At 35.3% G+C, this 14,948-nt stretch overlaps 1 protein-coding gene across 1 annotated transcript in view; it reads left to right on the top strand.

Moving 5' to 3' along the window:
* Positions 1-14,948, top strand: part of AGMO (alkylglycerol monooxygenase) — a 395,051-nt gene that overhangs the window by 157,836 nt on the left and 222,267 nt on the right. The window contains exon 5 of the mRNA XM_005678988.3: positions 5,713-5,808. Within this exon, the coding sequence (XP_005679045.2) occupies positions 5,713-5,808 (96 nt within the window). The remainder of the gene's footprint in view (positions 1-5,712; positions 5,809-14,948) is intronic.

The raw sequence follows: 14,948 nt of genomic DNA on the forward strand, positions 1-14,948 counted from the left end.
GGCATTTATAGAAGGATAAGAAAAATAACCTAGGCTAGGCTTCCCTGGGGAGAAGGAAATGGCAACCCACTCCAGTGTTCTTGCCTGGAGAATCCCAGGGACAGGGGAGCCTGGTGGGCTGCTGTCTATGGGGTCGCACAGACTCAGACACAACTGAAGCGACTTAGCAGCAGCAGCAGCAGTAGGCTTCCCTGGTGGTTCAGATGGAACAGGATCTGCCTGCAGTGCAGGAGATCTGTGTTCGATACCTGGATGGGAAGATGCCCTGGAGAAGGGAATGGCTACTCACTCCAGTATTGTTGCCTGGAGAATTCCATGGATAGAGGAGCCTGGCGGGCTACAGGCCATAGGGGTTGCAAAGAGTTGGACATAATTGAACAACTTTCATTTTCACTTTCAATAGTGTAATTTAAAGCTAAAGAGTCTTGGAATCTGAATAACATGGGGTTGAATGCATGGCTGAAATGGATATATTTGGAAAACAGTATCATATAATCTGGCCTAGGTACTGAGAGTTTAAGTTTGAGGAAGAATAAATTTCTTCTGACAAATTAGTACCATCGGAAGCATTATGATGTAAGTGGCATTTAAACTGATTTTAAAAACTGTATAGGATTTGGAAATAGAATAGATAAGAAGAATTCTCAGAACGGGATGTCATTTACTAAGTTGTTTTCAGTTTTAGAAATTGGAACTTGGATGTATCATTAGTCTCTTTTTACAGTATTATATTAATCACAAGAAATTAATTTTAATATGATTCATGTGATTTATTCCCTGACATATATTTTTATTTCTTATTAGAAATTTAATTTTTTGGAATTCAGTTTGAGTTCATTTCTCTAATTGTCAGTTCATCATTATATTTACTGATTTGTAGGATTTGAGACATTGTTTCACCAGTTTTTTAATTGAATATAGTTGATTTATAATTATCTGGTATACAGCATAGTGATTCAGTTAAATATATGTTCAGTTACATATATTGTTGTTGTTTTTCAGTTGCTCAGTCGTGTCCGATTCTTTGTGACCCAATAGACGGCAGCATGCCAGGAGGCTTCCCTGTCCTTCACCATCTCCTGGAGCTTGCTCAAACTTATGTCCATAGAGTCCAGCCATCCAACCATCTCATCCATTTTCATCCCCTTCTTCTCCTGCCTTCAGTCTTTTGCAGCATCGGGGACTTTTCTAATGAGTCAGCTGTTTGCATCAGGTGACCAAAGTATTGGATCTGCTGCTGCTGCTGCTAAGTCGCTTCAGTCGTGTCTGACTCTGTGCGACCCCATAGACGGCAGCTCACCAGGCTCCCCCGTCCCTGGGATTCTCCAGGCAAGAACACTGGAGTGGGTTGCCATTTCCTTCTCCAATGCGTGAAAGTGAAAAGGGAAAGTGAAGTCGCTTAGTCATGTCCGACTCTTAGCGACCCCATGGACTGCAGCCTACTAGGTTCCTCCATCCATGGGATTTTCCAGGCAAGACTACTGGAGTGGGGTGCCATTGCCTTCTCCAAGTATTGGGTCTACCGCTTCAAAATCAGTCCTTCCAATGAATATTCATGATTGATTTCCTTTAGGATGAACTGGTTTGATCTCCTTGCAGTCCAAGGGACTCTCAAGAGTCTTCTCCAACACCACAGTTCAAATGTATCACTTCTTCACCACTCAGCCTTCTTTATGGTCCAACTCTCACATCCATACATGACTACTTGAAAAACCATAGCTTTGACTATATGGACTTCTGTTGGCAAAGTAATATCACTGTTTTTTAATATACTGTCTAGGTTTGTCATAACTTTTCTTCCAAGGAGTGTCTTTTAATTTGGATAAAATGATTCAGTTACATGTATACATACATACATATATATATATATATATATATATATATACACACACACACACACACACACACACACACACGTATATGTATATAGGTATAAATCTATGAATATATTTATATATATGTATAAATCTATGAATATATTTATAAAATATATTACTGTTTATAAAGTACGTTTATAAATATATGAAAAAATTATTCATTTCTTCCCCATTATAGGTTATTATAAGATATAACCTATCTTATAGGGAACTAAACTATAAGTTCCTATGCTATAGTAGATCCTTGTTTATCTAGTTTTTACTTCCCGGTGCTTTAGTTGATCCTTGTTGTTTATCTAGTTTATGTACAGTAATATGTTATCTGTTAATTCCAAATTTCTAATTTATCCCAACCCCCTCCTTTTTTGCCCCTTGTGTGCCTGTGCTAAGTCCCTTCAGTCGTCCCTGGCTCTATGCATATGGATCCAATGGACCATAGCCTACCAGGCTCCTCTGTCTGTGGGATTCTCTAGGCAAGAGTATTGGTGTGGGTTGACATGCCCGCCTCCAGGTGATCTTCCTGACCCAGGGATCGAACCCACCTCTCTTATATCTCCTGCGTTGACAGGCAGATTCTTAACTTCTAGCATCACCTGGGAAACCCTCTTCCCCCATGGATATCCATAAATTTGCTTTCTATGCCTGGGAATCTATTTTTGTTTTATAAATAAATTTATTTTCATCACAGTTTAATTTCACATATAAGTGATATCATATGATATTTGTCTTTCTCTGACTTACTTCCCTTAGCATTATAATGCCTAGATCCATGCACGTTGAAGCTGCTGTCATTATTTCCTTATGTTTGAATGGCTGAGCAATATTCCATTGTATGTATGTATCACATCTTTATCCATTCATCTGTCATTGGACATTTAGGTTGCTTCTGTATCCTTACTACTGAAAAGAGTGCTACTATGAACATTGAGGTGCATGTATTTTTTCAAATTAGAGTTTTCCTCATATATATTGCCAGAAGTGGGATTGCAGGGTTGCATAGTAACTCTATTTTTAGTTTTTTAAGAAACCTCCATATGATTTTTCATAGTGACTGCACCAATTTAATACCCACCAAGAGTAATTCTCCACATCCTTTCTAGCATTTATTATTTTTAGTTTTTTTTTTTTGTTTGTTTGTTTATGATGACCATTCTGACTGGTGTAAGGTAGTATCTCACTGTATTTTTCATTTGTGTTTCTGTAATGATTAGCAATGTTGAGCATCCTTTCATGTGTCTCTTCACCATCTGTGCATCTTCTTTGGAGAAATCTTTGTTTCTGCTCTGTTTTTTTTGGGGGGTTGTTTGCTTTTTATATTAGGATGTATTAGTTGTTTGTATATTTTTGAAATTCAGCCCTTGTCAGTTGCATTGTTTGCAAATATTTTCTCCCATTCCATATGTTGTGTTTTTGTTTATGGTTTCCTTTGCTCTGTGAAAGCTTTTTATATTTAACTAGGTCCCATTTGTTTATTTTTACTTTTTTTTTCCATTGCTGTAGGAGATGGATTCCAAAAACATGATTGCTACAATTTATGTCAACGAATGTTCTATCTGTGTTTTACTCTAGGTATTTTATCATATCCCATCATACATTTAGGTTGTTAATCCATTTTGAGATTACCTTTGTATATGGTATTGGAAAATGTTCTGATTTTATTCCTTTACATATAGCTGTCCAGTTTTCCCAGAATCACTTATTGGAGAGACAGTTTTTTCTCCATTATATATTCTGTCTTCCTTTGTCATAGATTAACTGACCATGAATGCATGGGTTTATTCCTGGACTTTCTATCCTTTTCCATTGATCTATGTGTCTGGCTTTGTGTCAGTACCATACTGTTTTGAGTATTGTAGTTTTGTAGTATAGTCTGAAGTAAAGGAAAGTTATCCCTCCAGTTTCATTCTTCTTTCTCAAGCTTGCTTTGGCTGTTTTGGGTCTTTTGTGTTTCCATGCAAATTAAAAATTTTTTTTCTCTTGGTTCCAGTTCTGAGAAAAATAGCATTGGTAATTTGATAGAGATTGTAATGAATCTGCATATTGCCTTGAATAATAAGTTCATTTTAGAATATTGATTCTTCCAATTCAAGAGCATGGTTCAGCAAACACAGGTTTAGGAAATCTAAACTTATGGAAAATTCCTGTGTTCTTTGGGTTTACAGACTTGTGGTTAGTACTAGCGCAATAAAGACTCTGAGCAGTCCTATGGTAAAGAACTTCGCTTGCCTAACTCATCTCCTCACGATTTTTCTTATGACAGAACACCCTTTCTCAATAACTGTTGTTATCTCAAAGGACTATTTTTTAACACTTTAAGGAATTATAATGAACTTTAAATGTACATCTTGAATGCACTGTCTTTCCAAATAGAACTATTTAGTAAGCATGTTCTGCATTTTTATTTACATCTCAAACTTTCTAAAATATTCCTTAACTTATTAAACAAAATAGTTAAATTATAGGTCATGCATGTTTTTCAAATATTTTTATTAACCTATTGTAAGAGAACTATTTTAATATATTACTATAATCAAATCAAATCAAAACACTAGAGATCTTTTGGAACTAAAAAGATGGCTAGATTTCAAATGATCTCCTTCACCATTCATTTGACCTGGAAACTGGAGCCTAGAGAAGTTTAAGAGATTTGTAAATATTACAGAGTGATTCTGTAGTGGAATGAAGGCTTAAAAGGGAATGTCTTGAATAAGAGCCCAATGTTCTTTTGTTGCTCACTAATCTAATCCAATGCTTAATAATGAATTTATAAATAATGAAACTGATCCTTTTGTGATGACAGTTAAGAGTTTTCATGACTTAAAGTTTGAAACAAAAACTGGAAGAGTTTACATAAATGTCTGATTTCAAATATATCATCATTACTAAACATTGTTGAAATAATATTTGGTCTAATTGAGAACAAAAGCTTTAAAATGATTCAGAAATAAAATTGTAATATTCTGAAAACATATTTTTTTAAATCTCATATTTTGGAAATATTAACTTTATGAATCCCAAAATATAAGTGAAAGTCAGCTTCTTTTTCTTCCTATTTGGCTGTTTAGTTTTTCATTTAACAAAATGTTTTCTCACAACATGAATCCACTCTTGGGGATCAAAGTCATTGGGAGAACACAGCAGATTGTGCTTGTTAGTTGATTCTAACCAGTTCTGTGGTTTAAGCACAAGTTGTTTTTCCAAGGCGGAGACATTTCCGTCTGTTAGGAAATAGGGACCTTCAAAACTTTTTCCACGATGGCACAATATCATAGCCCTTTCCTTAATAACTTTGAAAACATCAAGAGATATTGTAAACCACAAAAAAAAGAAAAAAAAATTAAAGGGAAAACATATTCTATCCTCTTCTCATATGAAGTTACTTTCTTTTATTATAATTCCATTTTATTACTCAGAATGTCATAATAATACAGTGTTTAGGAGCTGTCAAGGTATAAAGGAACATGCTCCTACATTTTTCTTAGTTTAAAAAAGTATTTCTGTGTATATTAAAAAGTCTCTTTACTTCTAGGAAATACATCCAACCTTTTCAAAATTAAGGAAATAATCTACTGTGTATGCTATTTTAGCCAGACATTATTAAATGTGAAGCAGAAGTCCAGTGGACTTAGCTTCAATATGTCTATAACTTTATCATCATGTGGAAAATTAATGTTGCAAAGTCAAACATGACAATAAAATGTACAGACTAAGATGTATTTGTTAAAGAATAAGGCATATTCCCTGAAGTGTAGACTCAGAATGCTGAACCATTAGTAACAGTATATGTTATATTGAGAAAGCCTATGTGCAAACGTACAACGTTTCAATCTTTCAGATATTCTACTCTCCCCTGGCCCTCTTCATACCGCCTTCAGTGTATGCTGTTCATCTTCAGTTCAATCTCCTCTACCAGTTTTGGATCCATACAGAGGTAATTTTTTTCTTTAAGTTTTCTACCTAAATCGCCTAAAGCAATGTCCTGGAAATCCACTAGCAACTGATTTATTGTGTAAGAAAAATCTTTGTCTGCTTTCTTTAAGGAGAAACATCTGTTCATTTTTATTCCTTTTTACTGAATATATATTGCAAAGTTTATAAGAACCAATGAGACCAGTTGGTCTCAATTAAATAAAACAATTTTTTGAACTATTAAGTACCAAAACATTTTAATACTGTATTCAGTGCAATATCTTCCTGTGTTACACTTTATTAAACATTGTTCACCAAAGATGTTGAAATTCATTTCAGTTTAGAGATATAAACTTATCTCTAAATATATATGTATAAAGTATATATTAGTGAATACTTTGTATGTTTAATATGTTAGTATAATAATTTATATTTGTAATATAACTTGTTATATAATCAGTAATATTTAATTATATAAGATACATAATAGTTATACATTTATATATATATGTATTTATCAGTTGGGAGACACTGCTTGAAAACTCCTTGTGAAGGTCAATGTTAAAGAAATTTATCAAAATATGTTTTGATTGGAAATCTTGCTCTAATTTTAGAGTTAGGTTTTACTTAAAGAGTATTCAGTATATTAAGTTTTTTTTCCTGCAGAAAAAGTGGACAAGTATAATTTCTTGGGTCCTCTGTGGTATTTCAAATTGTCAGACTTGAATGTTTGCAGATAGATCATTAAAAAACTGATTGTTTTATGAACTATCATACTGATCTGGTTGTTAAATACCCAAAATCACAGACCCAGAAAAATTCTTACTTATACACATGAGAACCCTTTTAAGCATTTGGTATTTATCGGAAGCCTTTTGAAGTCCTAGAGGAAGCATGTTGACAGGTGTTGCAACTGGTTGAACAATACCACAAATCACAGCTGCAGTAGATGCCAAAGCTTGATACAACAAAGTGCATTATTTCATTAATCTGCAGTATTTCATGCTACTGATTTACTTGGAATAAAGAGACTGTTACCATAACTTTGGACATATGTGGCATTATTTGAAGATCTGTCATGAAATAGTATTGCATTTTATGGTAGTTGACATACATCAAACAGTCAATACTACAACCATCTGAAAGAGTGGTTGAGACCAATTCTGACTCCAGAGGTCAAAGACCAAATTTGTTTAAATCAGTGGAGGGAAACTTTCCAATGATTTACACAGAGGGGTTAAAGGAGAATTACATTTTTATAGCAGCTCTGCTCCAGGTCATGCCATGTGTTGGATCTAGTATTAGTCTGGATACAGAACAATGGTGCCTAAGCAACTTCCGCCTTTTCCTATAGCCATCCGAAAAGTCCATGAGCCAGGGCTTGAGTTCCATCCTAGGAAGAAAGTAGAGAGTGGAGGAAAGTCAATAGTCAGGCATTTAGGCTCAGAAGCTCCATGTGGCTTCACTTCTAACTTGAAAGCAGTGCATTAGAGCCTCTCACTTGGGTTGTACTTTGTACTTATGCAAGTACTATACCGTGTACAATCACTACAGTTGAGCTGCGCAGAAGGAAGAACGTACCTTCTGAAATTAAAGTTCCTAGAATTTTAAATTAGACATTAGCTGTGAGTACATTTCTAAGATTTTTTGCACCTGTGTACTTAATTACATTGATTATTATAGACATCATACGATAATTTTTACTAATAACAGGACCACTCAGGAAGTAGAGCCAAGAGATTCATAGCAGTGGCTGCTTCTAGAGAGTGATATAGAGAATTGATGCAGAAACTGTATCAAGGGATACAGAGAACTGGAAGGAGAAGACCCTACTTTTTAAAGATGAATACATATTAAATTAAGAAACAAAAGCTGAAAACAATGGGCTTTAGCCTAGAGAAATATACCCATTTCATGACTTTTAAATATATTAGCCCCTTTAGGCCACTTTGGCGCTGTTTAACTTCAGACATAATCCTTGGGGCTCCATTCGCAGAAGCAGTGTATGAGCCATAGGTACGGCCATGTTGACCAAAGAGCTCTGTCCATACCTGGATGGAGGTTGATATCTTACAGTTATTTTACTTCTGCTGACAACCATAAAATCACTTTTCTTAAACGGAGAGGAATCTGGCCTTAAGGAAGGACTGATTTTCTAAAAGTGAAGAGAAGTGTATTCCTTTTAATCAGATAGTATAAGAGGAAGGAAAAACAGCAAACTAACATGTTTTTGAAAAACTGTTAAATGAGAGATAAAGTAGGTCATATAGAGTTTATAATGAGTTTAAAGAGTTTATAATGACATTTTTTGCTTAATTTCGAGTTACTTCAGTGAAAGCAATAGCATCTATCTCCTTCCTTTTTTGGGGAAAAGTTACAAAACATGCTACTTCAAAGTATACACTGCTGCTTAATTTTTATGACTACATTTTTGTTTACTATTCACTCATCTAGTGTCTGCAATATATAGTTTTATACTTTTTCTTGTGAGTTTTCTACATGTAATAGGAAGAAACAATATTTAACACTTGTTTTAAACGTAGTAACTCTGGAATATTGGAATTATTTTTTTAAGATATTAGACTCCCTATTGGCTCAAACAGTAAAGAATCTGCTTGTAATACAGGAGACCTGGGTTTGATCCCTAGGTTGGAAATATCCCCTGGAGAAGGAAATAGCAACCCACTCCAGTATTCTTGCTTGGAGAATTCCAAGGACAGAGGAGCCAGCTGGGCTACAGTCCATGGAGTCACAAAAAGTCAGACACTGAGCAACTAACTCTCATATGATAAGTGTTAACTGATTTAGCCAATACAGTAATAGTAGTAACTTTATCATGCATTTGATGTCACTTAAATTTGGGTTATCATATTGGTTATATACATATCAGGTGATGGTTGAGCAAAGAAATAGAGAAAATAATTGTTTGATATTGAAGATTTGAACTGTATAATTTGATGATTTTAATAATGCTGAACTGGAGCTTCTATATGGAATATTATTTTCAGTTATAAATATGAGTGATCTCTTTATGTACTCATATGGATAGATCTCCAAATACACCAAGTTACACAACAGAGTCTAGTATATACTAATATTTGTATGCTAAAAAACAACTCTGTTTTACATGTTCAAATGTACCTAAAATGCCTCTAGAAATATACTTGGGTACTGACTGTTTTCCCAGGAGAGGGATATTTGGGATGGCTGGGAGATAGGATAAACATGAAATCTTAACCTTAGTTCTACCCACTCTAATGTGGATTAAGAGTTATCATTTTGTGATAATACTCCTCTAGTAACTAATGATCTTTAGCAGTATTATATGTATTTATTGGGCATTGTTACATTAAAGCAGTGTGCACTAAATACATGTATGACTGTTTAGACTCTTTTTGTTAGCCTAATTGATTTGTTGAAATTTGTTATAGATTCTAGATAGAAGTCATTGTTAAGTATATGTATTTTATATTTGTATTTTAAATATATTCCTTTTTATTCCCTCAGCATACCTTTTAATTTTCTTCTTGATGACTTTTCATGAAAATAAACATTAAATTTTGAAGATTAATTTGTCATTAAAACTTTAGTTATTTAGTTTAGTCATATTTTCTATAAGAAATATTTGCTTTCATAAACTCTGAGAGAAATTATACTAGGATTACTTTCAGAAATTTTTGAGTTTGAATTTTACCTTTGGGTATGTAACACTGGAATAAATTTTTGTCAATAGTATTTGGTAAGGGTCAAAATTTGTTATTTCTATGCACACATCCACTTACTCCAGCATTATTTATTGTGGATACTTTATTTTATCCATTGGATTATCTGAGTCCTTTTTTGAAAAGAAATTGACCATATATGCGGTTAGATCCAATTTTAATCTTTTCCATTGGTTTATTTGTCTCCTCTTATACGAATCCCTTACTTTATTGTTTACTATATCTCCATAGGAAGAATTGTTTGTAAGAGTTTAAACTAATTTGTTTTAAGATTCTCTCGTATGTTTTTGGGGCTTCCCAGGTGGCCCAGTGATAAAGCATCTGCCTGCCAATGCAGGAGACATGGGTTCAATCCCTGGGTTGGGAAGATACCTTGGAGCAGGAAATGGCAACCTACTCCAGTATTCTTGCCTGGGAAATCTCATGGACAATGGATCCTGGCAGGCTACAGTCCACGGGGCTGCCAGAGTTAGACATGACTTAACAAATAAACAACAACAAGAAGGAATATTTTCTGTGTATGACTTATGGCCTTTTATTTCTTTCTTTCCTGTGTTTATGTTATTTATTTTCCTTGCCTCATTGGTTAGAGTTCACAGACAGTATATTTTAAATCAAATTTGGGTGGAAAAATCTGCATGTTATTTCCTTAAATATTATATCTATACCATTCTCACTATCTTCTCTTGGGACTCCGAATACATGCTTATTAGACTATTGATATTGACTCATAAATTAGTTCCAGTTCAGTCGCTCAATCACATCTGACTGTTTGTGACCCCATGAATTGCAGCACGCCAGGCCTCCCTGTCTATCACCACCTCCCGGAGTTTACTCAAACTCATGTCCATCGAGTCCGTGATGCCATCCAGCCATCTCATCCTCTGTCATCCCCTTCTCCTCGTGCCCTTAATCCCTCCCAGCATCAGGGTCTTTTCCAATGAGTCAACTCTTCACATGAGGTAGCCAAAGTATTGGAGTTTCAGCTTTAGCATCAGTCCTTCCAAAGAACACCCAGGACTGATCCTCTTTAAAATGGACTGGTTGGATCTCCTTGCAATCCAAGGGACTCTGAAGAGTCTTCTCCAACACCACAATTCAAAAGCATCAATTCTTCGGCGTTCAGCTTTTTTCACAGTCCAACTCTCACATCCATACATGACCACTGGAAAAACCATAGCTTTGACTAGATGGACCTTTGCTGGCAAAGTAATGTCTCTGCTTTTGAATATGCTGTCTAGGTTGGTCATGACTTTCCTTCCAAGGAGTAAGCGTTTTTTAATTTCATGGGTGTGATCACCATCTGCCATGATTTTGGAGCCCCCCAAAATAAAGTCTGACACTGTTTCCACTGTTTCCCCATCTATTTGCCATGAAGCGATGGGAGCAGATGCCATGATCTTAGTTTTCTGAATGTTGAGCTTTAAGCCAGCTTTTTCACTCCTCTTTCACTTTCATCAAGAGGCTCTTTAGTTCTTCCTTTCTGCCATAAGGGTGGTGTCATCTGCATATCTGAGGTTATTGATATTTCTCCCGGCAGTCTTGATTCCAGCTTTTGCTTCTTCCAGCCCAGCGTATCTCATGATGTACTCTGCATAGAAGTTAAATAAGCAGGGTAACAATATACAGCCTTGAAGTACTCCTTTTCCTATCTGGAACCAGCCTGTTGTTCCATGTCCAGTTCTAACTATTGTTTCCTGACCTGCATATAGGTTTCTCAAGAGGCAGATCAGGTGGTCTGGTATTCCCATCTCTTTCAGATTTTTCCACAGTTTATTGTAATCCACACAGTCAAATTAGTAGTATTCCATAATTTTTAACATTTTACTTTTCAAAATCTAGATTTTATAATTTTTATTAATTTGTCTTCAAGATCAGTTATCCTTTTATTTGCTCTCACCAATCCATTTTTTAAGCCCACTCAGTGGATTTCTCACATCAGATATTATGTTTTAAACTTTAGAATTATTTCTTTGCTGAAATAGTCAGCTATTATGACTATTTTTGTCTGTCTTAATTATACTAATTACATTTAAATTCTGTTTCTGCAAATGAAGTTATTTTATTCTTTTTTATGGATAAGTGGCATCCATTAAATATATGTATCACATCTTCTTTATCCATTCAAGTGTCCCTGGACATTTGAGTTGTTTCCATGTTTTGTTTATTGTAAATCATCACTGCAACTTTGAACTGTTTACCTTTCTGTGCTTCAGTTTCTTCATATGTAAAAGAAAAATAATAAAAATACATAGCATTGCTGTGAGGATTACGAAAGATAGTTTATGTTGCTGCTGCTGCTGCTGCTGCTGCTGCTAAGTAACTTCAGTCGTGTCCAACTCTGTGTGACCCCAGAGATTGCAGCCTACCAGGCTCCCCGTCCCTGGGATTCTCCAGGCAAGAACACTGGAATGGGTTGCCATTTCCTTCTCCAATGCATGAAAGTGAAAAGTGAAAGTGAAGTCGCTCAGTTGTGTCCAGCTCCTAGCGACCCCATAGACTGCAGCCTACCAGGCTCCTCCGCCCATGGGATTTTCCAAGCAAGAGTCCTGGAGTGGGGTGCCAGTGCCTTCTCCAATAGTTTATGTTACAATCTGTTTATTATAACAGGTGGCATAAAAAGTACTAAAATTTTATTCAGTGCATTTATTGTTTTTATTTCCATTTTTACACTCTAGATATCTATTTTATTGTATGACACTTGCTGTTCATACCTAGCCATCAATATAGTCATTTGTCTATATTTTAGGACATAATTTTGATATAATATATACTTCATTTAATATGAATTACTAATAAGAATGAATGCAGTTGGATTTTACACTTGAATAATTAATTAATGCACAAATTTACTTTAGAAAAAATTCATTCTTAACTATAAGAGTTTGAGATCATTATTATGAATGCATTGTTCAGGTTTACTAAATAAACTTTTTGTGCAACTTAGAAACTAATCAATATACAAAATTATTAAATTTGCCTGTTTATTGTATCTTTTTAAATATCTTAATTTTTGTATACCACAGACATTCACTGAGTGATTACTACATTCCTAGCCGTTCATATAATAACAAAACACCAACATAGGGTTAAAGACTGGAATAATGAAGTGCAATATTCTGGAAGAAGGAAAATTATCTGAGTTGAAAGTTCTGAAAAGAAAGAAAAAGTAAGACAAGTTTAAAAGGATAAACAGTTACAGTCATCCCAGACCAATAATTTTCCATTACTGATAGCTGTTATTGCTGAGATACCACAAGGAAAATATGACTAGATGATGTTTCTGTTTGTTTACTTATTTCAAGTATCATATACATATATAGCACTCCCTTTTTTTAGCATTTTATTAAATTATTAGATAATTCAATTTATTATTCATTTTAAAATTTTATTTTATTAAATTATAAAAATATGTAAAATATTAAACTTTAAGCATCTTAACAAATATTATCTCATTAAATCTTCATAATGACTCTATGAATAATACTATTTCCTCCAATTAAATATACTAAGTAACTTACTCTGGGTCACATAATTAGTAAATGTCAAAGCTCAGCTTTTACCAAGTAGTCAGGATGCAGATTCCTTGTTCTCATTCAACACATTATACAGCTTCTCTGTAGATGGTTCATTTCTCATCTTAATATTGTAATAAAATAGCCACTGTGCATTAAGCATCCGGTATATTCCAAGCAAAAAATTTTCATTTAATTCCCATAAAATAATTTGAGTCACCATAGGCATATTAAACTTTTACAGTTTGTAAAGAATGGATAGTCATTCAATTAACTCAGTTAAGGGGGCTTTATTTTAAGGGGACATGGAGAAGTACATGCAGCAGGAAACCATACCAGAAATTTAGTAGATAATTTTAGAAAACTGGAATTTTTATATTCATCAGCTCTGAGCAAATAGCATCGCTTTAAAGCTAGTAATGGTGAGACTCTATGGTTTATATAAAGTTATGTGGCTGGTTCAGAACTAATGTTATGCCAGTACTCACATATCGCACTTCTTCTTCAAACAAAATTTGCATTCAGTTATGTCTCAGCATACCATGGCTGATAACAACAGAGTTCATAAAGAACCAGTATGATACACTGAAAAGATCAAGGCTCATTGATTACTTAGGGGCTTCCCTGGTGAGTCAGTGGTAAAGAATCTGCCTACAATGCAGGAGACACAGGTTCAGTCCCTGGGTTAGGAAGATCCCCTAGAGTAGGGAACAGCAACCCACTCCAGTATTGCCTGGAGAATCCCCTTGGACACGGGAGCCTGGCGGGCTGTAGTCTATGGAGTTAGAGTCAAACATAACTTAGCGACTGAACAACAGCAGCCATTGGTTAAGACAGAACTCAGTTGTAATCTTGCCTGTAACAAACTGCTGTGTGGCCTTTACACATATCTACTTGTACGTCCTGAAATTTAATCTATTCTCAGAGGCTACGTCTGCTGGAAGTTCTCTGGGGATCTGTTGCTTGCTGTGCCTGCATGCCAAGTCAGTTGTGTCTGACTCTCTGCAACCCCATGGACCGTAGCCTGCCAGGCTTCTCTGTCGATGGGCTTCTCCAGGCAAGAATATTGGAGTGGGTTGCCATGCCCTCCTCCAAAGACTCTTCCTGACCCAGGGATCGACCCTGTCTCCTGCATTCACAAGCTGGTTCTTGACCAGTAGCGCCACCTGGGAAGCCCCACTGCTTGCTGAGTAAAGTCTGAATTTCTTGCATTTCCTGTTTCTCACGCACTGCTACGAATATGTAGCTCACACCATGTGTCAGTCACTCTATGAAACAATGTATTTATTAAGGCAACCCTATTGTGTCTATTCAGAATGAGGAAATTCAGCTATATGGAGATGAAGAAACTAGTGTTGGTGCAGCTGTTAGTAGTTGATGTTTGATTCAAATCCTAGTTAACAATTATCTGTTTTTTCCTCCTTTGAAATCTTGTATCATTGAGTTCACATCTCTCAGTGATGTCCCAGTTTGCCTGGTCCATCCCCAATATATATCTTTGTTTCTGGCATAGTTGTAACTAGCACACCCTTTCACTCTCTTGAAAGGTTCATGATATACTTGTTGAGTTTTCTTCCTAAACGGCTCTTTTCTCTCTCTTTTCCTTTTCATTTCTAACTGCCTCCACTTAGTTTATACCCTTATCATCTGTTACATACATGGTTACAACAAAATTCTGTTTATTTTTCCTTTATTCATACAGATTCCTTTCTCTCCTATATACTTGCATACAACTGTGATGATCTTTTTAGAACCCAAATAATATCAGGACACAGCCAACATTAACAACAGACATTTTCATAATAAATGGCTCTCGACTGCCTCCAAGATAGAATCAAACACCTTAAATACATCTACAGGTTTCAGCAACCATGTAATATGACCCTACTTACTTCTCCAATCCCATCCCGTTAGTCAGCCAAATC

This window comes from Capra hircus, chromosome 4, assembly GCF_001704415.2.
Source record: "Capra hircus breed San Clemente chromosome 4, ASM170441v1, whole genome shotgun sequence".
Lineage (NCBI taxonomy): Eukaryota > Metazoa > Chordata > Mammalia > Artiodactyla > Bovidae > Capra > Capra hircus.